This window comes from Balaenoptera acutorostrata, chromosome 9 (genome assembly GCF_949987535.1).
Source record: "Balaenoptera acutorostrata chromosome 9, mBalAcu1.1, whole genome shotgun sequence".
In the NCBI taxonomy this organism is placed as follows: Eukaryota; Metazoa; Chordata; class Mammalia; order Artiodactyla; family Balaenopteridae; genus Balaenoptera; species Balaenoptera acutorostrata.
Window position 1 is genome coordinate 93,816,996 of NC_080072.1, and position 27,977 is coordinate 93,844,972.

At 49.1% G+C, this 27,977-nt stretch overlaps 2 protein-coding genes across 2 annotated transcripts; both read left to right on the forward strand.

The window, feature by feature from the left end:
- The first annotated feature begins 25 nt into the window (after nt 1–25).
- LOC130708912 (neural cell adhesion molecule 1-like) lies at nt 26–26,753 on the forward strand. The gene is made up of 7 exons (XM_057553309.1): nt 26–122; nt 7,978–8,102; nt 11,501–11,681; nt 21,869–22,076; nt 23,269–23,385; nt 24,375–25,181; nt 26,600–26,753. The coding sequence occupies exons 1-7, from the start codon at nt 26–28 to the stop codon at nt 26,751–26,753; spliced, it is 1,689 nt and encodes a 562-aa protein (XP_057409292.1).
- A 143-nt stretch (nt 26,754–26,896) lies between these two features.
- On the forward strand, nt 26,897–27,352 carry LOC130708866 (small nuclear ribonucleoprotein E-like). Its single transcript, XM_057553222.1, has one exon. The coding sequence runs from the start codon at nt 26,916–26,918 to the stop codon at nt 27,192–27,194; it is 279 nt and encodes a 92-aa protein (XP_057409205.1). The 5' UTR covers nt 26,897–26,915; the 3' UTR covers nt 27,195–27,352.
- The last annotated feature ends 625 nt before the right edge of the window (nt 27,353–27,977 follow it).

The window sequence follows — 27,977 nt, forward strand, 5'->3', positions numbered from 1 at the left end:
GCGTCAGCACGCAGCCCCGCCTCCCATGGGGACCCGGCCTGAGGAGCAGGGCAGCTGGAAGGGTAGGAGGTGTGGAGAATTAGGGGTTTCCAAAAAGCGTTTGCTGACTGATCCAAGCAAAAGTGAGACATGGTTGTATCAACGCATTTTTTTTTAAATATTTAATTGCAGTGGTTGATTTTTTTATTATTAATTAATTAATTAATTTTTAAAATTTAATTTAATGTTATATATTTATATATAATTTATTTATATTTATATATATTTATATTTATATATAAATATATTTTTTATATATTTATATTTAATCAATTTTATATAATTTAATTTTTATTAATTAATTAATTAATTTTTGGCTGTGTTGGGTCTTCGTCTCTGTGTGAGGGCTTTCTCTTGTTGTGGCAAGTGAGGGGCCACTCTTCATCGCGGTGCGCGGGCCTCTTACTGTCACGGCCTCTCTTGTTGCGGAGCACAGGCTCCAGACTCAACGCATTTTAAAAGTAGTAAAACTCCCGATAAGTGTCTGTGCTCGCCGCCCCGCCCAGGAGAGAGCGTGCCCTCCGTGAGGGACACGTGAAAGGCTGAGTGAAAGTCTGCCTGTGGTCCGTCACCTGGTGCACGGGTGTGTGAATTTCTGCGGAGAGCTCTTAATTTCTGTAGTTGCTGCTGACTTGACACGGTGGTTGGCAAATGGTGACGTGTTCCATGCATTCAGGACATGATCGTGGTGACAGCACCACAGTTGCAGCCCTTCCTCCAGGGAACTTGTCACAGCCCTGCAAAGCCACTGACTGGCAGAAGTGACAGCGCAGCAGATAGGAGGACCTTAAACCAGAGGGGGCCAGGTCAGCTGGCACATATTTTCAAGTGATTCCAAAACAAACCTTCCATCTGCATCAAACCGTTAGGCAACTAGACTCGTTTTAGGCTTCGAGTTATTTAAATGTATCGACTCAGGGAGAGTAAAGCTTCTTGTTTTCCCTCTGGGTTAGTCTGCTCATTTCAAAGAGCAAGTCCAATCAATCAAGATATTATTCAAGAAGGTGCCGGGGAAGCTGACCCCAGAAAAGGCAGCCAAAGAGTGTGGCACTTTGCATCACTTCTGCTCTCAATACATTCAGAAAAGTGTGGTGAAATTCTTCATTCGAGGTCTTGTCATGTGTTTCCTGGCCTTTGGAGAAAGGTACCACTGTGTTTTGGGAAAGGGGCCAAAAAGCAGATGAAAATCTAGTATTATGACTGGAACTTTTTTAACAATGTAAAATTTCATAGAAAAAAATGTTTATAAAAATATGCCTCTTTATGAATATAGAAGATTACATTTTCTGTTTTTGGTGAGTTCAAGTCAGCACTCCCTGTAAAATGAATTCTCTGTTTTGTGCCTCAAATCCTTTTGAGAATGAGTGTAGAATACATAAATTACATGTTTCTCTTTGCAAATTGGCCTTCAATATTTCATGTGCCAAGAAAATGTTACAAAATTAGGGCAGCATTAATATCTTTATCCTAATAATGCTCTCGAAACACAGTTTTGTGTATTTCACTTCATCTGCATAAACTGGTGGCTGGCAAAACTGGGAGTAGACTAATATGCTACAGACAAAACCCAAGATGCATTTAGTGCTCAGATGTAAATTATTCCCATTTTGGCATCCACTACAAGGGATCTTCACACCGTGTTCTAGGAAAGCTGAATTACAAACGTGATGTCCTGCCTTCGGGTCAGTTACACTGTTTTTGATGAACAGAGCCTTCCTCTACCCATGGCATTCTGCTCAGGGACACAAAGCGCCTGTACCTTCCACCTCTCCCCCACCCCGCCTCCCTCAGTCCCCCAACCCAGACCATCTACTTGTCATGGCAAAGGTCTTATTGGCTGTTTTGCTTTGAAACCAACCACAAAAGGATTGCAAACGTTTTGGTGACCATCCAGAAATTGCTCTCCATGGATTATAGACTTCAGGAATAATGAAAAGTACTGATTTCCTCAGAAACTTTGTCCGGCTATACTGAGGGAAAACCAATTTTAAATGGGCAAAAACCACCTAAATCCTGGTAAATTTCATGCCAGTTATAAATGTGTGAGATTTCTCAGCTTTTAGTTTATAGTCAGAACAGAAATGGATACAGTGACCTATGAAGGTCAAGTAATCGTACATCTTTTATCATCACAAGGAACTACTTGACATCTAAAATTTGGAGGGGGTAGGAAAAAGAATGACAGATTTTTTAGTACACAAAATACTGTAAATAGGCATCTCAAGCAGTCATTTGCTCCACATCTGCAATATCATCGGGACTACTTAGGCTAAGAGTGATTAATAGCAGTGATTGTAAGAAGGTATTTTTTTAAGTGCATTATCATCTGTTGTTTTAAATTTTGGTTTCATGAGGTTCCACTGCCAATACGACTTTGTCATATTTTTCCAGCTGAGTCTTCCTTTTTCTGAGGTTTCTTTGTATCCTAGTGTCCAGGTACTTGAAACTAAAAATAACTTGTTAAATCTTTGTACTCTCAGAGGACATTAATCTTATTTCTTAAGCATTTGTTCTTCAGCTGTGTCTGTGTTGGAGAGGAGTCCTGCTTTTGTTCAGCTGTTTTTCTAGCCCTGATGGGTAGATGAAAAACCTAAATGAGCCCAAAGGATTCCCATGTAATTAACAATTATACCCATTAAATGTCTCAGAAAAGACCACTGCCTTTGCTGGGGAAGCTTTTCTCAGGCTTAGGGAGAAGTTGTCACTGGGCCAGATCCATTCTGTATCTTATCAGCGCCTCATTTACAGCCCTTATGGCTTTCAGAAGTGAGGAGTAGGCCTTCCAAGGGGAAGCTGAGCTCTGTCTGAGTCAAGGGTGATGGCAAGGGCTGGGCTTGAAAGAGAAGACTGACAGGCAGAGGTGGAGCCATAGCATAAAGAAACAGTGACAGAAAAAGTGGAGGAAGACAGCTGTGTCAGGGGTGGATGGAGTGAATCACAGCACACACCAATAGTAAGTTCACAATAAATGTGTGATTGATTGGATCAGATAAAAGGCAGGGAAGGGGGGATTATGTTACTGATTGTTTCTAAAGAAGATTAACTTTTTCTTTCATTTCCTTTCTGCTTATCACCTAAAATTCAATAGCTACACTGAGGTAGATATGTGGCTATTAGTTCCTATTTACATCTTGTATTCTTTTCATTCTTCTTATAATGTGTTTCTTGATTTTTTTTTTAAATAACTGCTTTATCATTTCAATAAAATATTTGGGGAAGCTATTGTACACATTTCATTATGTTAAAATACTTGTTAGTGATTTCTAAGGAGATGATGAAGAAAAAATAAAACAAAACCAAATATGTACAGGCAGGAAACTGTAGATCCTAAGTTTTAGAAACTAGATGGATCTGTCATTTTACAGTTGAGTCGATTATACGCCTTCAGAAATGTTTGAGTTCATAAAGGTACATATTGTCCTATTTTCTTCTAAGTGGAGTTCATTTGGGGGTAGATTCAGGATGTTGGTGTGTTTTGTGGATGTAACTAGTAATTTGGTCTTGAGAATGTGTTAGAAAGTACTCTGGACTTCAGTCAGAGACAGGAGTTGAGATTCTCCTAGAGTGATGCGTAAAGAGAAACACCACAAAAATTACGTCATGCCATCCCCCTGCTTAAAGCCTTTCAGTGACTTTCTTAATAAAATCCAGCTTCTTCAGAAGCGTCCTGTGAGCTCTGGTCCCTCTCTGAGTCTTGTCCTATGTCACTTTCTCCCCTTTGGCTGGGCCCCAGTTGCTCACACATTCTTTCCAAGTTCCTAGAAAACGCAAGCTCCTTCCTGCCTCAGGGCTTCTGTGCCTGATGTTCCTTCCCCTGAAATTCTCTGCCCCACCTCCTTGCCCAGCTGGCTCCCTTAAAAACCAGCTCCTGGGCTTCCCTGGTGGCGCAGTGGTTGAGAATCTGCCTGCCAATGCAGGGAACACGGGTTCGAGCCCTGGTCTGGGAAGATCCCACATGCCACGGAGCAACTGGGCCCGTGAGCCACAATTACTGAGCCTGCGCGTCTGGAGCCTGTGCTCCGCAACAAGAGAGGCCGCGATGGTGAGAGGCCCGCGCACCGCGATGAAGAGTGGTCCCCACTTGCCGCAACTAGAGAAAGCCCTCGCACAGAAACGAAGACTCAACACAGTCATAAATAAATAAATAAATAAATAAATAAATAAATAAAAGAACGTGAATTTCTTAAAAAAAAAAAAAAAAAAAACCAGCTCCTTGGAGAGGTCTTCTCTGACCACCCATCTCAATCAGGCCTCCTGCCTGTTCTCCCAAAGCATGCGAGTGATTTTCTTTGTAACACATGGCAACACCTCTGAATATTTTATATATGTAGACTTTACTGTCTCCCCTTCTGGAATATAAGCCAGTTACCTTATCTTGTTGAACGATGAACCCCCCGGTGCCTGGCCCTATTCCTGGCTTGTGTAGGTGCTCAGTAAAAAGGTTTGGGTAAAGGGAAGCTTGAGTTCTGAACTAAAGCACTAAACTTGCGAATCTGTACAAGTGAAAGGAAGCTGCAAATAAGAAAACCCGGAGACTTGACAACTGAAGTTTAGTGCTCATTTGAAGCATATAGAATGAAAAGGAGCCATTGAAAAACAGAAAGGCAAAAAAAAAAAAAAAGAAAAGGCAAAAAAAAAAAACTTTCATATTTAAAGCAAGTCAAGAATAGCAAAAGTTTAAACTATCAAAATCTTACGATGACAGAGCACAAACAAAAATCAATGTATTTTAGTGCCTTTAAAAAATATATATTTAGAAAGAAATATAAAATGTTCAAATCACCTTCAAATTATGAGAAGAACATGAAAACATTGGACAAATGCTAAGATATCACTTCATGGGCAGTTTTAAGAAAAGGAAAATGGGAAGAAGAGTAAGAAGGTAAATAGGAAAAGGGGGATGGGAAGAAGAAAAACAAAGGAAGGAGAGAAATACTCTGAAGACTCTGGTCACTTGGGGGTTGGAGAACACTTTGCTTTCCCTGTCCTGTGAAGTACTAATCAGTTGAGTAACCAGGGCTGAGGGCTCTGGACCTGCCCCACAGGGGGGAATCTGCCTACAGAGCTGCAGAGCTTCTATCCAGAGCGATAGCCAATGATAGCCGTGGACCAGGTGAAATCAAGCCAGCCGTCAGACTCGGCCAAGAGGACAGAAGTTCCAACAGTGTTTCCTAAGCCACGGGTACTTGTGATCCGGGTGCATAGGCACAGTGAAATGGAAAATGGCATCACTCACAGGGAACTGTCTTGCTTTTGTTAGAATGGTTGGTAGCAGTGCCGCAGACCCTGGGGTTGATCTGGCAACCAGGACGATGGAGTTTGGGAATGGGTGAAAATTGCTTTGTTAAGCCTAATGCAGGTTCTAACCTTGGTGGAGGAAGTGATATTTAATGTCACATAAAACCAAAATGAATTATCCTCTAGAGAGTCATCTGGTTGGCATTTCTTTCCTATTTTTCTTCCTTCCTAGGCCAGCTCAAGTCTATTAAAATTCTGTTAGCTAAATGTCAATGGGTTCAGCATGCCTCCTCTCTGTGGCACATGTTGAAATTTTCCTATAAAATACTATTTTAATGTATTAAACAGAATTTTATTAATGTCAGCCCCATAGATTTCCATACAACCCAGTACCCTGTCTGGAGTTACATTTACCGGCGTCGGTTTATTTTTATTATTCTCAATTCATGATGACAAAATACTTAGTGGGAACAAGAAAAGGGAAAGTAGCTTTGCTGCTTGAGCTAAATTACTGGAGGACTAAGATTTGCATTTAGCATTCTGGCTGTTGGGCTTATTAATTAGGCCAATAGTTTCCTAAAAGAATTGAAGCTAGAGTTTTCTCTTGGTTGTCTAAAAAGAATTAGCCAGGCTTGGCTGTGCCAGGCTGGAAAATTTACCGGTTTATTAAGAAGGGGCATTTTGCAGGCACGACATTAAAAGATTTTGAGCTGCGCTGGCACTTTGGTTTCCCCAATGAGGAATTTTTGACGTTAATCCTGTGTTTGCTCTGAGGAGCTTCTGGGGCCATTAGCACCCTGTGGGCTGACATTATCCAGGGGCAGTGTTAAGATCAGTTCGGTGCTTTGTGACCACCTAGAGCGGTGGGATTGGGGGGGGGGGAGGGAGATGCAAGAGGGAGGGGATATGGGGATATATGTATATGTATAGCTGATTCACTTTGTTATAAAGCAGAAACTAACACACCATTGTAAAGCAATTATACTCCAATAAAGATGTTTAAAAAAAAAAAAGTGAACTCATTTTGGAAAGCTGGAAGGTTTCAGAGTAGAAGTGTCCTTATCTTTTTTAGTACCCATGTTACCGAACAAATTTCGAGTGCCTGACACACAGTGAGGCCAAACAAACCAAAACATCAGAGTTTGGAGCAGAGAAAGGTTATTGCAGGGCCATGCAAGGAGACAGTTGGCTTCTGCCCAAAAAACTCCGAACTTCTCAAAGGGTTTCAGCAAAACACTTTTATTAAAGGCAAGGTGAGGGAGGGCGTGGTTAGTTGTGCAAACTTCTTAGTGTTGGAATCCTTTGTTCTTGCAGATATCTACATAGGTCAGGTCAGGATGTTCCTGTAAACCTCCAATAAAACAAATGTTATTTTCTGTTCTGCAACTTTGTATCTCTATATGAATGGACTCTTAAAGGTCAGAGTCCTGAGAACAGGCTATCCTGTATATTTCAGGCTATAGGCAACATTCTTTTACAAAAGGTTCAGAGCACAGGTAACAGAACAGATCTAGTTTGTCACATACAAGCTTATCTTTCTTCTCGACCTTGGATTCAAGAGTTCTACTGCAAGGAAAAGAGAAACATTGACTTTTTTCTGTTGAGAAATGCTAAAGACATATTTCCCTCTCTCTTCTCACAAATAAAAAGACTTTAATGATCGTTCCATTAATACAAGGTACCAAGGATTATCACTCAGGCTGTTGAGCCGCAAATGCAGGATACTTACAAGAAACTTGCCTACAGCAACTCGTACTTTACTTAATCACAACTGGGAACTCGTTTTTTTTTTTTTTAATGAATCTAAGTAATAAAATTTAATTCATACAAAGATGGTCACAAGAATGCAGCATCATTCCACCCCAGTTAGGGATTAGACTGCTGGGATGAATCATATATCCAGGGGAAAAAAACTGGGCTGCTTTGAAAAATTCTTTGATGGGTGTAAGTTTTCTCCTTAAATGCTTACATTTTCCCATATTTCAGGCTGTTCCTCAAAATGTACCAGGTTCATAAAAGTTAAATCTGCAGTTGTAAGAGCAGCTAAAAGAAAATACAAGCACATGACAGAAAAAAAAAAATCCACTTCTCTCTAAAATGGTGAAAGGACTATGCTAGTAGGGAGGGCAGTTTTCCAGAACATTCCCAAAAGGCGTTCTCAGTTTGGGCTAAGTCTGAGGCATCCAACTGGAATTCAAAGTTTTATATGCATTGCTTTTTTTTTTTTTTAAAGTTTGCTATTGGGGGTGCACGTGCGAGAGCTATATATATATATATATATTTTTTTTTTTTTTTAATTTATGGCTGTGTTGGGTCTTCGTTTCTGTGCGAGGGCCTTCTCTAGTTGCGGCAAGCAGGGGCCACTCTTCATCGCGGTGCGCGGGCCTCTCACCATCGCGGCCTCTCTTGTTGCGGAGCACAGGCTCCAGACGCGCAGGCTCAGCAATTGTGGCTCACGGGCCCAGTTGCTCCGCGGCATGTGGGATCCTCCCAGACCAGGGCCCGAACCCGTGTCCCCTGCATTAGCAGGCAGATTCTCAACCACTGCGCCACCAGGGAAGCCCTATGCATTGCTTTTTAACCATTGGAATTGCTGAGAAAGCAATAGGCCAGCCCCACCCCATCACTACATCCCATTCTGATGGATTGGATTTTCATTTTGTGGATGAAAATGTCATGCGAATTACGTGGCTGTTTCAGGGGAACCCAGTGCACCTAAGCTCGAAGGGCAGATGGGAGAGGATGGAAACTCTATTAAGGTGAACCTGATCAAGCAGGATGACGGCGGCTCCCCGATCCGACACTACCTGGTCAAGTACCGAGTGGTGAGTGGCCTCCTTCCCGGGCTTCACACCACCCCGCAACCCTGACACCTGCCTTCTTGGAGCAGCAGCGTGCACAGCCCAGGGAGGCAGGGGCGGCCTCTGTGCCTGGCAGGTGGCTCCTGGGTCCAGGTTAGGGTTTTACATTCCAGGATTGACTTGCAGCCTTTAGGTCATGTCTACACTGAGACCACTTTTTTTTCAGTCCCCTATTTTATATTTTTTAATTGAAATACAGTTGATTTACAGCGTTGTGTTAATTACTTCTGTACAGCAAAGTGACTCCATTATACACACACACACACATATATATATATATATATATATATATATATATATATATATATATATACACATTCTTTTTCTAATACTCTTTTCCATTATGGTTTATCATAGGATATTGAATATGGTCCTCTGTGCTACATATAGCATGGATAAACACACTGAGACCATTTTAAAACCTTTAAAATGATTTTGGTGACGACAAATCCATACCATGATTGATTTTTCTGCTTCCTAAATTATTCTACGAAGTTATCTTGCCATCACCCAGTACTTTTTGCAAATAACATACTGATATCTGATAATCACACTTGGATAAAGTGTGTATCATAGGCCAGGCGTGCAGGCCCATGATCACATGCATTTTCTTCTCCCCAAGAACCCTACGAAGTTGGTCTTAATGATTATCCCCACTTTACAGAGGAAGTAAGTGAGGCTTATGCAGTCAGTGACCATGTCACTCATACAGCCAGGCAGCCAGGGTTTGAATCCAGGTCTGTGTGCCTGAAGAGATGAGGTCCTTAGCCCCCGGCCTGGACTGCCTCAGGTCCTAAACCAGCTCCTTCCCTCGCCCCACCCCCAGTGCTCGTGCAGCCCATCTGAGCTGTTGTCACCCTGCTGTCCGGCTACCAGTGAGCCTGGCTTTAATCCTTTTCTTCTGGATTTGCCCACCACCCATCTAAGATTTCTGACATTCCACCTGTCATCCCCGACCCCCAAACTGAAAATCATCCCATTGTGGTTTTTTGGGTTTTTTTGGTTTTAGAATGACCCTTGGCCATTGCCTTCCACAACCAATTGCTGAGAGGTTTAGAGGCAGCCTCTGAGCATTGGAAATAGCCTCTTGCTAGGATTTCTTGCCCGTAGAAAATAATGAACTTGAGAGGAGTTTTCTTTCTTCAGATAGCACCCAAAATAGGCTTTTCCCAGGAAGTTTGACTTACTCCCTCTCTGCCTTTTGATCAGCCCTGCTTGAAGTGCCGTGGGAGCCCTAACCCGGTTAGGTTTACGGAGAGTCCGTACAGCACAGAGCACTCCCGGGCACACGTCTCAGCCGCTGGGCAGCCTGTCAGTCCACTCAGCCCTCTCCTACTTAACTGTGAAGTCCGGTGTGAGCCTGATGTTGGAGCAGGAGCCTCAGCTGACTTTCCTAAGGCCCAGCCCAGAGGCACCACCGTCTGAGAGGTCCCTGTGGTTTCCTTGCCGTGGAGTAGGATGCAGGGACTGGGCAGGTGGTCCCATGGAGCCCACTGGAAGTGGGCAGTATGGGGGGAGGATGTTATTATGTGTTGTTATGCTGATGTGGCCCAACAGACATGGGACCCAATTCCAGCTTTGGGACCTGAATAGGTCACCCAGTCTTCCATAATCTGCATTTCTCCATCAATAAAATGGGGAGAGCTTATCGAGCTGTTGTAAAGATTAGTTATAACATAAGCAAAGAACCTGAAATGTGCCTGACACTTGGAAAACTCTGTACATGGTAACTGTGATAATCACTGCTGTGATGCAGGCTGGGGCTGGAAATATCTCCCTTATGAGGCTACATCAGGTGTCAGTGTTCCAGAAGAGCCGTCCCAGCTGTGCCAGGCAGGCCTGCCTTAAAAAGACAACTGGGGCAAAACACTGGGATATGTTAGACTTCGACAACCTTAGCTGTCCTCTCTCTTCCACCTCAAAATCCTAATATTTGCTGAACATTACTATTATTATATATTATTAATATGTATTACGTAACATAATGTTTGCTTTATATTCTGGATCTCTCTTTTGTAATGATGTTTGCCAAGGAAAGAAGCCTTTCAGAGAAAGAGAACAAAAACAGCTGAATTTCTTCATTTTAACTTAAAATGGGGCACATGCTGACACTCTCAGGAGCCAACTTAGAGCCATAGCCCGGCTTCCAGTTAGACTCTGAGGACACGAGCGCCCCCTTCCAGCATTTCCCCACACTGGTCATGGCCATGACACGAGTGCTATCCCATTCCTAAAGGCATCTCTTTGGCTGGTACAAAGCATTTTTCTGGGAAGATGGCTGGCTCTCCTGGAATGTAACTCTTCCTCCAGCCTCAGCCACGGGCTAGACCACCTTCCAGGTGACACTGCTAGCATGTTCTGCTCTTCCGGGGAGCAGCCCAATATCCAGTAGACATGGGTCAACGGCTCCCACCCAGAACAAACTCACTGGCAAACGTGTAGGATAGAACTGGAAAGAACATTCGAGAAAAGAAGGGCACCTATAACTCCAGTTTCGTGCCTGAAATTATGCCCTGGGCAGTGCTCTGCTAAGCTGAGTGTACCTTGTAGGCACTTGGGCACCTCAGCCTTGGACCTGACAGAAGAATTCACACCTGTGACACCTCCAGCTCCAGTCTCAGAGACCAGGTCACACTGCATGGAAAAGGACCATCCAGTTCAGTGCAGCAGATGTGTGTTGAGCTCCCTTCTACGAAAGGCTTTGGGCCCAGAGGCTCTTGGCCACAGCTCGACTGCCCGTGTGGCTTGGGGAAGTCACCTGACCTCTCTCTCCCTTCCCCGTCATCAGCTTTAGTAAGGGCCTGGCAAAAGCGCTGGCAGGCTTGTTGTAGGGATGCAGTGAGAAAATGTGCAGAAAGCCTTTAGTCCAATGCCTGGCACGTAGTGGGTGCTCCATAAATGATAGTTTTTATTTTTAATAAAAGTGGAATCTGTGCAGTGTTCCCATGTCAGGGAGGTGAGTCACACACCTGAGTGTGACCAACATTCTGAAACAGGACAAGGAACACGGTTGTTGGATTACTCTTCTAGGTCATCCTTAGGCCATGGGCCAGCATTCCAGAGTGTAGCTTGGGTCCCTGCATGCTCTCAAGGTGATGCACAGGACATTGAAGAGTTGGCCCCATGCCACACTGGCAGTCTGCCGCTGTTTGTATTTGCAGGCACGCACGGTTGACCTCCTGACCTACGTGATCATTTACCTTTGGGTTTTTCAGGCTGGTTACGAATAAAGACCATGTCCTATCTTTGGTTTTTATTTCTGTTTTGCACAATCCCTTATGTTCCTCCTGTTAGCTGGTCTTAGCAGCTATTTCATCTAAAGCTTTCTGGTGTCTTGTATCTTTCTTGCCGGTTTCTCCCAGAAGCTCTCCTCCGAATGGAAACCAGAGATCAGGCTCCCATCTGGCAGTGACCACGTCATGCTCAAGTCCCTGGACTGGAATGCCGAGTACGAGGTCTGTGTGGTGGCTGAGAACAAGCAGGGAAAGTCCAAAGCAGCTCACTTTGTGTTCAGGACCTCGGCCCAGCCCACAGCCATCCCAGGTATGACGGCTTTGCTTTCTGTGAGTTTCCCGCTTCGAATTAATGCACAAGTGCCGCACCTCCTAATGTGCCTGAACAGCCCCCGACAACTCGCTTGCTTACAGCCATCCTCGTGATTGGTTGCCCATGCAAAGCTTACTTTTGCTTTGTACCTAGCTGTGCAGTAGGTTGAGATGGACTGGACCCCCAGGAAGGCTTGGCCAAGCCTCCTGAATGAAGGTCCTGTGTCATTCAGCCTTGGAGGACTGATGATAAGCCAGTCCGTGGGACCCCTCAGATGGGAAAGACCCCAGCTCCAGCCAAGCTTTGGATGCTGGTTGAGGAAGGATCCTTTTTCGAGACCTTATCTGCTATCTACCATTTCATACAAGGACCACATAACTATTTTTAAGCACTTTCTATCTGATGCTTGTTTGCCTGCACAACTGTGGTCCAAATCTCTTCTCTGTGGGAACCCCGAGAGAAGGAACATATGGTGCCCAGTTAGTTAGTTAAAAATCCTCTCTGCCAAGGGCCTCTCAATTGAAAGAAAGATTAAATTGAGCCACTTGAAACAGAACAAGTGGAGAAAGTAGACGCTGGAAACCCCCATCCATGAAAGGCAGTCCAGTCTGCTAGAGGCCAGGATGGGAGCAGCTCTCCCAGGAGATGCAGATCTGTCTCTAGGGATCCAGGACCAACTCAAGTGTGGGAATAAAGTGAGAGTTCTGCTTTCCGGCCCAGCTGGCTTGCTGCTGATGGCCAGTCTCCTCAATGACCTAATTCCTTGGAGCAGAAGGAGATCTTCATCGTCCCTCTCTGCTTTTCCAGAGCAGCCAGATGCCAACCACAGGCAGGAGAGGTGGGCATAGAACATGCAGCTGCAGCCTAGTGGAGGGGTCCCCATAAACGCTCTGCAGTGTCCAAGTGTGGTAGGAAGATGCTCCAACCTCCCGGTGGCCTTCGTCTGGCCTCCATTATGCCTGTCCTGTCTAGAGTGCTTGCCCCCAGCTCTCAGCTCAGTGATCACGATTGCTCTTTCCAGAGGGAGAGAGGCCAGAAAGGACATGGGCTACTATGACACAGGGCTGTGTGTGTGGAAGTGGGTTAGTCGAGCAGCAACAAAGTAAGATCAGTGTGTGCTTCCCGATGGTTGGTTGTGCATGAGTGTGTGTGTGTGATAGATGTGTGCGGGCCCCCAGGGAATTGGCGGCCATAGCTGAGAAGTGTCCGTGGTCCTCCCCTCTGCATTGACAGGGAGACCCCTTAGCATAGGCTAGGGTGGGTGTCTCTCTGCAGGCACTGGTCACGTGGTCAGTGATGAAGCCAAGGCATCTGGTTGTGACTGTAAACAATGTTCTCCTGACTGCTTCATAGGCTGTCCAAATAGAGGTGGCCCTCTCTATTCTCTGCCCCTTCTTTCTCTGCATTCCTGGGTCAGTTTTTCCCTGAAATTGACAGTCTGTTGGGAGTGTCCAGATCTGCTCGGCTTTTATGGGGCACTTAGGAGATGGGGGAGTGAGAAGCCTTGAGTGATTCCTTTGCAGTGAGACAGATTTCTCCTGGCATCTATTTCCTCGGGTAAGACTTTGTAGGTGGTGATTCCGACACGCTGCGTTCCCAGGCTGGGTACTGCCAGCGGCATCAGCTTCTGGGGTTGGAGAAGTTGGGGTCACTGTGTGTCAGATACAGAAATTCTGGGAAGACCAGTCCCCCGGGTCCTGCCCACCGGAGCTGTCAGAGTCCTTCTGGCTAATCTCCCAGGCTCCCAGTTAAAGGGGAGGGTTGGAGGGGCTACTCACCTCCCCAAGAGGGCTTCGGGCTCTACTGCATAGGTTTTAGAAGGAGGTTGCTTGGTTGGACTTCTCTGGGACCTGCGAATAAAACCTCTGAATTACGAGATGTACGTTCACGGTGGAATTCTGTGGTCAGTGGGTGGTGGAGGTGAGAGGTGCAGAACTAGATTCTCTTTAAGAGCGCTATGGGTGGGGGGATTGTACAATAGCAAGAAGAGTCCGATTTATTGCTGAAAAGGTGGCCCCCATCCTTGCATACAGTTTGCTGCACATACTACAGTGATCAGATGCATCTCTACCCCAATGTGTAAAAAGCTCTAGAGACTAGAAGGCCGTGGGGAGACTCCTGACTGCATCTTAGAGACCTCCCCTTATCAAAGGTAACACTTTCCTAATCAGACTCTTGTATTTGCCTGTGGAGGCTTCTGTTCTCTCACTTTAGTTTCATTTGCTCCCTGACCCCTAACCCCTGAATTCACCCTGCTGTGCTGCTTCTGGCCTTGCTGAGCTTCGGAACTGGCCTTATGGTGATAATACCGCACTGAACTCTTCTCTAACCTTTGTCAGTTTAATTTACAAAGTTGAATTAACCTTTGATTCGTGCATTCTCTATATTTGACCTTTTTTTTTTCTTTTTATCTATTTTTTTTCTCTGTTTCTATCTCTTCCTTCTCTTTCCTCCTCCCCCCTCCCCTTCCTGTGTCTGTCGTCACACATATCACCTTGGACGTCACTGGGACATCCCCACTGCCACATTTGTTTTTAAACAACCACATTCTCTCTGGAGACCCATTGCTTGGCACCTGCAGCAACCTTGGGAGGCTCCTCCGCGTCCTACACCTTTGTCTCATTGCTTTTCTCTGCAGTGACTCTTCTCTTGCTCTGTTAGGGACTTGAATGCCAAAAAACTAAATTTGCCTAAAAGCCCAGTTCCTATGACAATGATCAGTGCCCCCTTTGGAAGAATCTGTCAGGACTGCCATGGCCACACCACCAAGCTCTCTGTGGAAGAGGAAGGTTTGGCAATTCGAAAAAGCTGGACCTCCAGACTTACTACCCTTCACAGATACTCTTGTGCCACTTCATAAGGAGTTTGCCCCCTTTTTCATAGCAGTATAAAAATGTTTGGGAGCTCTTCTCTTTAAACTCTCTCTCTCTATATATATATATTTAAAAAACAACAAAAAACCATTACACTAGGTTTACAGAAAAGTTTCTGCACATCTGCTACTGGTTGCATTTTTGGTTCTTACCTGAAAATGATGTAGCAGAGAAGGATTTCTAAGTACTCTCTAAAGCTTGCATCAGATTGTTAAAGTCACCCCATGTCCCCATTGTAACCCTGTGCTCCTCTGCTGCCCTTCAATACGTAGTTGGCTTCGCTTGCATTTAAGTGCCCCTGGTAAGCCCGCTGTGATTCACCGGAGCATTTTGCTGGCATGATGGGCAAAGTAAGTCACCCTGTTGCCCATGCAGCGGAAGAACTCGGATTTGTTGAGTATTTTCTGGGGCTGATCCAACATCCTGGGAGGCGCTTTGGTCCTGGTAGTATAACCAGCACCCGACGCTGGCTCTGTGAACAGGGCCACCCTAGGACGTGCCCAGCACCTGTGGGCTCTGGAAGGTGTGTGTCTCCCAGTCAGGGTGATACCTGCTGCATGGCTACAGATCAGCCACAGACCTCGTGTCTTGGCGGATGTGGCCCAACTGTGACCCACATTATCGCGTAAGCATCAGACCCCCAGGTTGGAAGCATCCACTGTGAGCCTGGCACGAGTCGCGCCCCCCTCCCCACACGTGCTCAGTAGAGCGCAAGGCAGGGCCAGCCCGGAGTGCCCATAAATTGGAACCCAGCCAGCCTGTCATACTGCCCGAGTGCCCCGACCCCCTGTCGGTCAGTGGCTTCAGTGACATTTTAAAACTTCTGGTGGAAGCCAGCTGCCCCTCTGCTGTTGGGGGTACCCCACGACATGCCCAGGAGAGGAGGTGAGGTGCGTTTGTTAAAGTTCCCCGTAGAGACTCGGGTGAATCCTGCTCAGGGGCGTCAGTGTCTGAGCTCAGGGGTACCTTCTCCTGAATAAAAACTGCCCCCTCCGTTGTGGTCACATATCATTCCACATATCTCATCTCTGAGCATCTCCACAGAAGTTTGATCTTTGTTCTTTTTGGTTTCTTTACTCTTTGGTTCTGTTGTTATTTTTTAATGTTCAAAGACGAGCCTTTCTCTTTGGGAATCCAAATGATCCTATGGTCTGCAGGGCAGAGCTGCCCGTGTCGGTGGGCACAGGCCCGTGTCCCCAGCGCTGGCAGTTTAGAGGGTCAGGTACACACACCGGAGGCCACAGGCTACCCAACAGCTCAGCCAGGCAGCGCCTGTCGCCCCAGCCCCGTTGGCCTCCAGCCCCGCCATGAACCTCTCCCCCGGGATCCCCGATCTCCCGTCCCACCATAGCAGCAGGAGCAGACACGGTTCTTAGGCACAAGGCAGAGTATCAAGAAGAGGCCCATGGTGCCTCCGGGCCCGGCGTAGAATCCCAGGGCCATTAGGAGGGCAAAGGAGGGAGAGGTGGTCCTCACGCAGGTCACCCGTCACTGTCGCCTGACTCCCGGTAGGCTCTTGGTATCATCTTCGGCAGAAGTTGCATATTCACCCAGGAGGGCCCACCTCAGAGGTCTGCCCCACCCTGGTCCCAGTCCCATAGGCAAGGGCCTATGTCTGTGTTTCTGAAGATCTGGCCCAAAGTGTGGGAAGGCCTGACATCCATGACCCTGTCCCCTCAGCTCATTCTGGGCCAGGCAGGCCTCAGCTGAAGCAACTTTGGGGTCATTGCATTGGCCCCATTCAGACAGGCCCATGGTTTGTAAGGGATGCCCTTCGGGAGACAGCATTCAGGCACGCCCGCTCCCACCGGACACTGAGTTCTCTCATGGTGGCTGCAGCCCTCAGCCCTGCCGGGAACCCCTAAGACAGACCCTGAAGGAGGGAGCGCTCACTGCCCCGCTCAGCCGCCCTGCCCCTGCGCCCTGTCTCAGTGCTGCCCAGTCTCGACATGCCACAGGGCTTCTCTGCTCGTTTTTTGGAATATTTATATGGCAGGTTTGGATCACATTTTTCTACTAATAAGAATGCTAACGTTGTGTAGATAATCAGCGAGGCCTTGATGAAGTTTACACCTTTGCATTATTAAAGGAAATAACAGTTCATGTGAACTCACCAGCGTGTTTGGATTTTATTTGATAGTTGTGTATCCTACAAAGTGCCAAAATCCCTTTGCCTCCACCTCACAGGTACCTGGATTACTTTGATTGCCGCAGAGAGCCCTTTAAATTGGACCCCAGACTCGTAGCTTGCTGAGTGGAGTTCTAGCCAAAGGAATCGCTTTCCCTTCCTCATGAAAAGTGATGCAGTTTTCTCAGCTCTCCTAAGAGCTGCTGTGGGTCACCGCCTCCTTGGACTTTCCCCAGCAGACAGGGCGAGGGGAAAGTGCCTTTGCAGAGCCAGAAGGTGGTCACCTTGGGATCAGGGGCACACTCTGGGCCACCAGAGCCACAACTCTGTTGCAAGTTCTCCCGATTGCACGGCTCCCTTCACGACTTCATATCAGAGGCTTCACAGAGTGACGTGGTGACAGAGAGAATCTAAGAGAAGGGTCTCATTGGCAAACCCTATTCTGTTTATAATCACGCTTAATTGGATGCCTCCTGAAAGCCCCAAGGCCAGCCGTCTATTCAGCAGATTCCAGGAAGGAACAAGCAGACGAGTGAACCAGAACCTCAGCTTAATGGTTCCGAGAGTTGGAGGCGGGAGGGGGCACTTCTGCACTCATGTCCCGTGACACAGTGACTCGGGCCCCCTCAACTGCAAGGTGGGAGATATCTTCCCATTTTGAGGCATTTATGAGCGTAGGCACTTGTAGGTCTCAGTCTTGGGCAAGCCAGGTGTTCAGTGCCGACACCTCCCAGACCAGGAACCACAGAGGATGGGCAGCCCCAGCTTCATAACCCCACCGTTCAGCGCAGCTCGAAGCCCAGAGGTTGTGGAGGAACTGCTCCCAAGAAGCACACTATGTATGCAGGTGTGCAGATGGGGTAGCCAGGAGAGGTCAGGGGAAGGTCATGCAAAGATAGACCCCAAAGTTGTTTTCTTTTCCTTTTGTAAAATGTTAAGCAGGATGCAGGAGATAACCTTTGTCCTTCTAGTTTCCTGGACTAAACAATTCTGTAACAGCCACCAAGAGGTAATGAATGTTGGCTTGACTTGGATACCCTTTCATTTGCATCCGGTGTTTCCTTTATTTACAGTTTTTTGTAAAAGCTCCGCACATCCTTTCTCCAGCTTGAGGGGTACCTCACTTCCTCTGGAAGTCTAGACTCTTAATGGTGAACTGGGTGGTCCCTTGGGGATAAGTCTTTGCTCTCTCTCCATCCATCCAGTACATCAGTTAGGTCAGGGCCACCAGGTAAGACTGCACAACTCATCCTTGGGTGGGGAGTCATAGGAACAGCTGTTATTCATTGTAATGCAGGCAGAAAACTTAGAAACAGTGGTCCTCAAAGTCTGGGGTGCATAAGAATCACTGGGGTGCTCCATCAAATCCTGAGCCTGAGCCTCACCCCCAGAGATTCTGACTTGGTGGAATGGGGGATCCCCAGAATCTGAATTCTTAACAGAGCACCCCAGGAATTCTGCTGCAGGTGGAGAAACATTATACTAAAAGGTATTTATTTTTCAACTAAAGATAAAATCATAAGAATCAATGAATAAAGATGGGACCTACCGATTGTCTTGCAGGAAAAAGTCCTGCTCAGTACACACTGTGGAGGACATGGACATGAGGGAATCTGTACCCTGTGCTGGGGACTGTAGGACATCTCACATGCAATGACAGGCTCTTAGAGTTGAAGAGGATCTGAAGACATCCTCTATCCTAGGCTCTTGCCAGTGCAGGAAACTCATCCAGAGCATTACGGTATCCCAGCCAAGGGATTTTCCAGCCTCTGCTTGAATGCCTCTGGCAACAGGGAGCTCTTCCAAGGCAGCTCACACCACACTTAAATAGCTCTTGTGTGTTTGTTAGTTCTGTCTCATGTGAGTTCAAGTTTGCCTCTACCCCCATAGTTGCCATCCATTAGGGACACTGAATAAGACTACTTCCTTCTCATGACACACCTTTAAATATTTGGAGACAGTGTTCTTATCTCCAAGGCTAAACACTGTTCCTTTGTTCAACAAATATTCTTTGAACGTTTCTTATAAGTTGGGTTGTCCTAGATGCTGGGGAGACAAGAGACAGACAGGGTACCTGCCAGGATATTCTAGAGGGCGGGGCAGCCAGATAAAAAGCATGTCAATGAACAGAAAATGGCAGATAGTGGTAAGAAGAGAATAAAACAGGGTAATGTGGTAGGTACTGGGTAGAGGTGCCTGAGTAGATAAGAGATTGGGGCAGGGGAGGGGGGAACCTCTGCAAGAAGGTGACATTTGAGCTGAACCTGCAGGATAACAAAGAGCCACCACAAGGTGACGGGGCTGGAGGGTTCCAGGCAAGGCATCAGCCAGGCACTCTGACAGGAACGGGCTGGGCGTGGTGAGCAGAGAGAATGGAGGTGCTCCTGGCTGGAGCACAGGGATGGGAGGCGGGGCTCAGTTCCCTGAGTTACGATGGTCAGAGGAGTGGGAGAGTCCACAGCACGTGTAGCACTTTTTTTTTTTTTTTTTTTTTAATAATGATGATCCACAGCATTCATGAGCTGCCTTTTTTAAAAAATTTATTTATTTATATTTATTTTTGGCTGTGTTGGGTCTTCGCTTCTGTGTGAGGGCTTTCTCCAGTTGCGGCGAGCGGGGGCCACTCTTCATCGCGGTGCGCGGGCCTCTCACCATCGCAGACTCTCTCTTTGTGGAGCACAGGCTCCAGACGCGCAGGCTTCAGACACGCAGGCTCAGTAGTTGTGGCTCACGGGCTTAGTCGCTCCGCGGCATGTGGGATCTTCCCAGACCAGGGCTCGAACCCGTGTCCCCTGCATTGGCAGGCAGATTCTTAACCACTGCGCCACCAGGGAAGCCCCTGTAGCACCTTTTAGACCAAGGGAAAGAATTTGAATTTTATATCAAATGAGAGAGAAGACCATTGCCCTACCTTCTGTTTTATATCAGTCTCGTTGCCCTCCTGGCCCTTGGAGGTGTTGGCCTTGGCCTTCAGAGCAGTGCAGCCCTCTGATGGGTCTGCTGAGCCCAGAGCACAGGTGGATAACGGCTACTTCTCCCACACGGAGCAGCTTTGCAGTGGTTTATTTTTCTTCCTTAGAGACATGACTAGTTCCCTAAAACGATATTTATGTATAAACCTCAGAACATGGTGTTAGTGCCTTTGAGTCCAAAAATACAGACATTCTTTCCCCACAAAAATACCTTAGGCTCCTTCTGCAGGAAGTAGACACTTAACACCTGTTGGGTACGGGTGTCAGGTGGCCTCCAGCCCTGAGTCATGGGATGGGGAGGAAGCCCAAGGCCGTATTTCTTCCCTGTTCAGGGAAGCAGCTTTGGTATTCTGAAGACCAGGAAGGCCTGCATGTCTTTCTTTGCTTTTGTGTGTGGATGTGTGAGCACCACGGGGAAGCAGAGTGGACGGTGTGCTACTGGGGAGAAGACCGGCTCTAGCTGAATGCAGGGACCCGTGGCCGGTTTCCTGCTGCCAAAGCCCAGAGACAGAGTGGCCAGAGCTGGGTCCTCTGAGCATGGAGCCCGTTGCCAGACTCAGGCCTTCCTGGGGAACAGGCTGTGTCTTCAGTGTGGGGTTGAAAGGGACCAGTGGGGGAGCCTGAGGAGGGGCTGGGAAGCAAGAACAAGGTCCCAAGGAGCCAAAAATGAATATTCAAGATCCTAGGAGGCTCCTGCGGCACAGGCCCAGCTGAGCCCTGGGTGCCAGGAATTAGGTTGTGAGTGGTCGTCTCTTATGTGCTGGCCAGTGGCCTATACCCTGAATTGAAGTTAGAAATAAGGGCCATCAGAATAGGACAGCAGTTGAAGGAGCCCCGCCATGCCTGAGCAGGGCCCCTGGGACACACAGAGGGCCTCCCAGGAGCACAGACCACAGGGAGACAGAGTGTGTGGCCATCTCTGTCACCTTGGGTTACCTGTTCTTTCCGTTATTTGGCACATGATGTGGCCAGAGGCCCCTGGGCCTGGCCCAGATTCAGCAAAGGCCCAGTGAGACCCAGGTTGTGTTGGCCACAGTTCCTGCCTCCAGTCAACAGGCCTGGGTGGCCCCAGTGGGTCCGGAGGACACAGGAAGCTTCAGACAAGGTCTGGTGGTACGATGGGGCTGCCCCTTCTGGAACCCTGTCCTTCCAGAAGAAGAAAAATGAAGCAGCGTACCCACTTTTCAGCCTGGGGTCATGGTTTCCACACTGGCTTCCACAGAGCTCCGCATGGGTTCTTACTTCCCCCAGCACAGCCTTCCGCCTCCCAGATGCTGGTGGGAATCACCAAGTGGTCAGGGGTCCACCACAGGCAACTAGCACCCATCACGAGGGGGCCCGATGGAGCCAAGCCTGGGGTCCTTCTGTGATACCATCAATAGCCCAGGGCCCCCAGGGGATTCTAGATGGACACCAGGGAGTAAGACACAGAGGTTGAGTCATTCAAGTGAGTCCAGCTAGAGCGGGGATGCTGGGTGCTGCTCAAAGGTGAGAATGTGTGTCCGTCTGTGGTGGGCACGTGTCCTGTGTGAGTGAGCCTGTCATGCGTGCGTGCGTGCATCTCTGGGTGAGTCGGCTGGGTTTCCTGAAATCTGATCCAAGCGTGCCTGGCTCCCAGATGGTGAGTATTCCCAGACCTTCCACCTTGCCCTCTGGGCCTGGCGAGGTCCCCATATCTCCAGAGTAAGTGAGCTTCATTCGTCTTCCTGGTGCAATGAAGAAGGATGTGGTCCAAAGTCGGGATCCTCTGGAGCGGCTCCTAAAGAGGGGGAAGGAAGCGCGGAGGTGCGCGGGGCATCTTGTTGTGCCTGACGTCACCACAAGCCCAAAGGAAGCCCTGGGAACCCTCTGTCGCCCCATCTGGGACCCTGTCCCTGGCAGCTCCCAGGGCTCACGGGGAGACCAGCTGAGTGTGGGTTGAGAGCAGGGATGGAGACACAGTGCCCAGTCTCCTCCTGACTTGTGGGTGCCTTGTGCCCTTGTCCCCTGGTCTATGAGAGGAGGCTGCCATCCCTCCCTCTTGAAGATAGAAAGAGACCCTGTTGTCTCAACACCTGGGGGTAGAAAGGCCCCAGGGAAAGTGTCACTCTGAACACAGATGCCACAGCCGTCCTGTGGGCTCTACCCCACCCCCAGGGCTGTTGCTCGGCAGGTCCAGGTCTGCATCTCAGTGTACTAACCAACACCATCCCTCTCTCCCTCCCCCCCAAGCCAACGGCAGCCCCACCTCAGGCCTGAGCACGGGCGCCATCGTGGGCATCCTCGTCGTCACTTTCGTCCTGCTCCTGGTGGCCGTGGACGTCGCCTGCTACTTCCTGAACAAGTGTGGCCTGCTCATGTGCATCGCCGTCAACCTGTGCGGAAAATCGGGGCCTGGAGCCAAGGGCAAGGACGTGGAGGAGGGCAAAGCCGCCTTCTCGTGAGTGCAGACCCGCCCGCTGCTGCGGAGTGCTGGACTCTGCCCCGGCCTGGGGCCCAGCAAGCGAGCCACCTCAGCTTCCCCGCTGGGAACCCCGAGGGGAGCAGAGCATTAGAGAACTGGCTCTCAGAGCAGGGTCTTCAGGGGTACCTGTTGAAAAAGCAGACACCTGGACCCAACCCCACAGCTAGATTCGCATAGACGTTTGAAATCCCTACGTAGGTCAAAATGAGGGGAATTGTCAGAGCTAAGCCCGGAGGGGAGCTACCAGGGAGGGGTCAGCATTTGAGAGACACTTGCCTTGCTGCCGTTACGCATCCATCATTCAACAAATATTTATGGCGCAGCCGCTACGGGCACGGCACCATCCCCAGGCGTTAGGGGACAGCAGTGAACAAAGCAGATGAAAATACCTGTCCTCCTGGAGGACGATCCAGCATCCTCCTGGAGGATGTGCTCCAGCATCTCTGGAGAAACAGATCCTGAGCCAAATAGCAGGAACCTTCACAGACTGTCACTGGGTGGGGCTGAGGTGGAGCAAGGCGAGAAGGGACGGAGCAAGGAAATAAGTTGTTAGCACCACCCCATGCCAGGCCCTGTATATACATATACATATATCATATACTTATACATGTATGTACATGCATATATACATACGTATACATGTTTTACTTACATATACGTATAGCTATACTTATACATGTATGTACTTACATATACTTATACACTTATACGTATACATACATCATATACTTACACGTATACATATATGTACATGTATACTTATATATACATCATATACTTATCCATGTTTGTACTTACATACACATATACACATATGCGTACATACTTACGTGTATACGAATATAGATGACTTGAGCACTGAACTGTGCCAGGCACTGTGCTAAGCACTTTATATCCATTATCTCAGTTAATGTTCATAACGTCTAGGCAAGGTAGAGACTGTTATTTGCCCCATTTTCTAGATGAGGAAACAGAGGTATGGGTGAGCAGGTCACACAGCTAGCAAGAGCGGGGGCTGAGATGCCGCACTTGACTCTGGTTCTGGATCCCACTGCCCACCCCCCTAGCCTCGGGCCAGGCACAGGTGCCTGAGCTGTAGCTGGCTTCCCCGGGAGCCCCCTGCATCCCCCAGCTCCCTGGGATGGAACCAGCAGAGCTGTCTCCACAGGAAAGATGAGTCCAAGGAACCCATCGTGGAGGTGAGAACTGAGGAGGAGCGGACCCCAAAACACGATGGAGGGAAACACACAGAGCCCAACGAGACCACGCCGCTGATGGAGCCCGAGTACGTGGGCGGGTCGGGCTGCCACCTCCTTGGCAGAGCCTCACACCCACCGCGTCACCCTACGCACAGCTCCATGCTTCCCACCCATGGCTCCCCGCCGAGCATGGCAGGCCAGAATTCTGGAGTGCTGGGCCAGGAGCGCCTGACCCCACTCTCTCCCTAGACACGAGGCATTCTTGATTCTACCTGGGTGGCTGTGGATGCCTTAAAGCCTCCGTGCGTACGTGGGATCCCTAGACCCTGTGCCCAGGTCACACACACATTCTGGAAATGGCTTAAGGAGACAAAACTTCATTGAGAGAGGCTGAGCTTAGCAGATTCTGTTTAGGATTTCCAAGAATTCTAGGGTTTTCTGCATTCTTCCTAAAAGGGCAAGGGAAGCTGGGGCCCTGGTAAAAGCTCCCTGGTTCTCCTGGTCTCGGAAGTCTTGGGGACCCTCGGTCAGAAGCCACATCCAGCTGTGATGGTAATGACCACGTGGGTATCGTGGGTCCTGTGGGTTTGAAGGAAATGGAGTTTCACTGAAGCACAGAATCTCTGGCTGGACCACCCACAGCCCTGAGGGACCACGTGGAGCCCTCTTCGTCTCCGGGGCAGGTGGGCCCAATTCCCCAGGGACCTATGACGCCTGCGGTGGTGGACGCTGAGCTCCAGCTGGCCTCTCCCTGAGTCGAGATGCAGGCAGGAGTCCGAAAGGGCCGCCAGGGCCGTAGGGAAGGGAGCCCCGTGCAGATCGGGAGGGGAGTCAGCAGGGAGGAAGGTGACAGTCCCTGTTAGACTGCCGAGTTCTCTGTTGTCTCCTGTGTCCTCTTCTGCCCGCCTGGGCGTGTGCTTCCTCTCGCGTCCTCCTCTCTCTGTGGGCCTGTGTCCATGCCTGTGCGTCCCCCGCATGCCAGCCCCCGGCCCCCGCCTTGGCCTCCGCCCTTCCCGGCTTCTCTGTCCATCTCAGCTTCATCGTCTATCTCTTCTACGTCCTGTCCTCCCCACAGGCTGCCTGCTGACACCACAGCCACTGTGGAGGACATGCTGCCTTCTGTCACCACCGTTACCGCTAACTCTGACACTATCACCGAAACCTTTGCTACTGCTCAGAACAGCCCCACCAGTGAGACCACCACCCTTACCTCCAGTATCGCCCCCCTGGCCACGGCCACCCCTGATTCAAACTCTGTGCCCGCCAGCCAGGCCACCCCTTCCAAGGGGCCCGGCGTTGCCGCCACCTCCCCGCCCCCAGCGTCAGCCCCCAAGGTCGCCCCCCTCGTTGACCTGAGTGACCCCCCGACCTCAGCCCCCGCCGCCAGCAACCTGTCCTCTAGCGTCCTGGCAAACCAGGGGGCCATGCTCAACCCCAGCGCCCCTGCCAGTGCGGGCAAGGCCCCCAAGACCCCTCCGGCTGGCACGCCGGTCCCCCCCCCAGCCGGGGCAGCCGGTCCCCTAGCAGTGGCACCGACGACCCCCACCCCAGAAGCCCCCCAGGCCAAGCAGGAGGCTCCCGGCACCAAAGGTCCGGACCTTGAGCCCACCCAGCCCGGCACCGCGAAGAGCCCAGCCGAGGCAGCCAGGGCCCTCGCCAGCCCGAAGAGCGAGGCGGCCTCCATCAGCACCACAAACCCTGCCCAGGGCGAGGACTTTAAAATGGATGAAGGGAACTTCAAGACCCCAGATATTGACCTTGCAAAGGATGTTTTTGCAGCCCTGGGCTCTCCTGCTCCCGCCGCCGGGGCCAGTGGACAAGCCCCTGAGCTTGCTCCTTCCACGGCCGACGGCGCTGTTCCTCCTGCGCCAGCCAAGACCGAGTACGGCCTCTCTGTCCACTGTCGTTGGGGGGTGTCCCGTGGTGGTGTGCGTTTGTGCTGTGTCCTCCCTGTTAGATGTGTCTTCAGCCTACTCCAGAGCTTCTCCGAGGCGACTGTCAGCCAGGGGCTGGGCCGAGGCAGAGCGTGGGCACAGGCAGCAGGCCCGCCAGGCAGCCTCCTGCTGACTAATTAGGCCACGTTAATTAGGTTTTATCCTTATCGTCCTAGCGGTGGCGTCTGTCGTCCCTGCAGGAGCCTTTGCATTCGGGCCACGGATGAGCGTAGCTTGGGAAGTGAGCTAAAGGAGGCCAAGGTGCCCTGATCGGCCACCCTGGGGCCCGCAGGCAGTGTGTCATCCAGGGCAAGGCCGAGTCCCCAGCAGAATGGCACGGGTATTCGGGAAGTAAGGAGGCAGACCCTGAGGCTCGTGTGGGGAGAGGCTCTGTGTGGTCCAGAAGGCCCCGTCACACTCCAACCGACACACCCACCCTTGCTTCTCCTGCCCTTGAGTGACTGGGAAGACGCAGAGCTCCCAAGCACTGAGTGACCGCTGGGTCTTCCAGGTTCGAGGCCAGGTCCTTCAGCTTACAGGTTTCTTCAGCGTGAGGCCAGGATGCAGGGGCGCCAGCTGGGGCTGGGGTCTGAGTCTGCTCTGGTGCGTCCTTAAACCAGATTCTCACTCTTGGGACTGACAGAGGCAGAGTCAGACAGAGGCTTTTATAGAGGCTCCTGTGGCTGCTCCCAGGTAAGCGGAGGTGCTGCCGCCAAGAGCAGCAAGGGGACCCTCACCAGGAGCCCCGAATCGTCAGAAAATAAAAGGACAGCCCCGCCCACTCCACCCCACTCAGCTCCCCTGCAGCCCGGCAGCCCACTCTGGCCTCTCACCGGACTCCCATGGAAAGCTGCCTCAGTAACAGCATTTTCTTACCCTGCCCGGGCAAGCCATAGAGGCATCACCAGGAAAGGCAGAGCACAGAGGTGGGGGGGCGAGGACAGGCAAGAACAGGTGGTTTGCAGAGGGCCCCCCGGAATCAGTACCAGGGAGCCCAACATACATGATTCATACCAAGCTGGGCCGCTGCAGCCATGCAGGGTGAGGAAAAGGCTGCACCTGCTGCACTTGCACCACCCCAGGTAAAGCTGGAGGCCCTGCATCAGATTAGGGCCGGAACGGCTCCTTCCACTGATTCAGAGCTTCTCCACTTTGGCTGCAAGTTAGAACCACTTGGGTGCTTTTGAAAGTCACCACGTTCAGACCGATTAAATCAGGATTTCTGGGGACACGGCCCAGGCATCAGTGATTTTTAGAGACGCCAGGTGATCCTGACGTGCAGCTGAGTTTGGAGACCAGTGCTCTAACTGGAGCCCCCTTTGAGGAACTGGCCAGAGGGTGCGTTACTGCAGACGATTCTCCGCAGGAAGCGTCCTGTAGAAGCAAAGCCGGAGTGCCAGGAGACAGAAACGAAGCCAGCGCCAGCCGAAGTCAAGACGGTCCCCAACGATGCCACACAAACAAAGGAGAACGAGAGCAAAGCATGGTGGGTGACGAGACACCAGCAAAGATCAAAGTAAAAAGTGACACAACAGCTTCACCAGAGCATCTCCAATATCTCATACACACACACACACACACACACACACACACACACACACACACACACACATATCTCATTCCTCTAGTGTCTTTTGCCTTTAAAACGAAAAAACAGAGTGTGGTCTTTGTGAGCTTCCACCATGGCGTACCAGGGCCAGGGCCAGAAGGTGCAGAAGGTGATGGTGCAGCCAATCAATCTCATCTTCAGATACTTGCAAAATAGATCTCGGATTCAGGTGTGGCTTTATGAGCAAGTGAATATGCGGATAGAAGGCTGTATCATTGGTTTTGATGAGTATATGAACCTCGTATTAGATGATGCAGGAGAGATTCATTCTAAAACAAAGTCAAGAAAACAACTGGGTCGGATCATGCTAAAAGGAGATAACATTACTCTGCTCCAAAGTGTCTCCAACTAGAAATGATCAATGAAGTGAGAAATTGTTGAGAAGGCAATACAGTTTTTTTAGGTGTGCTTTGTTAGAAGTGTAGTTCTAAAGCATTTATTCATATTGTTTTGCTCACCTTTATGTTATTACCAGATGACAATAAATGCTGTGGGATTGTTTTTATTAAAAAAAAAATAAAAACGAAAAAACAAAAAACTAAGCAGATCAACGTGGGATCTCCTTTTTGTAGATTTGTAGAAAGGGTTCCTTTGTTGCGCACTCACTTGTAAGAAAATGAGACAAAAAGGTGAAACCCACAGCCAAACTAGGACTCTCCGTTCCCTGAAACCATTTAAAAATCAAACAAAAGGACCCCAAATTAAGAATCTAGGAAGCTCAGAAAAAAAAAAAAACCTCTAGGTTCAGGAAGACCACACTTGGTGTTGCCCAACTGGCACAGACCAGGTTCAGAGAAATACTTCCAGACACTAAGACTAACTGAATGAACAAAGTCCAAGTTTATTTTTATACTTTCAGTCGAGTTTGAACTCTGTAAAACCTCATAAATAAGTTATAATTTCTGTTCACTTTGTATTTGTTCAGTATGCAAAGTGTGTCACCCTTTCTAGCTGAATTGAATTCCCACATAGACTCTTGTTTTGTAGGAAGAATGCCAAATTGCAGCTTCTGGGGGTAGATCTCAATTTGCAGTATTCGGATTTCTTTTCCTTTCCTTTTCTTTTTCCTTCTTTTTTTACCTTTCTGCCAACTTTGCTTTCCAGTGTTTACAAGTTGACAAATGTTTGACTTCAG

Excerpts from the sequence above, each read along its gene's own strand:
- LOC130708912 (XM_057553309.1), top strand. The coding sequence starts at position 26 with ATGGGGACCCGGCCTGAGGAGCAGGGCAGCTGGAAGGGTAGGAGGTGT. Across the intron at positions 8,103-11,500 it reads ACCTGGTCAAGTACCGAGTG|AAGCTCTCCTCCGAATGGAA; the intron begins GTGAGTGGCCTC and ends GGTTTCTCCCAG. Across the intron at positions 23,386-24,374 it reads ACGCCGCTGATGGAGCCCGA|GCTGCCTGCTGACACCACAG; the intron begins GTACGTGGGCGG and ends TCCTCCCCACAG.
- LOC130708866 (XM_057553222.1), top strand. The coding sequence starts at position 26,916 with ATGGCGTACCAGGGCCAGGGCCAGAAGGTGCAGAAGGTGATGGTGCAG.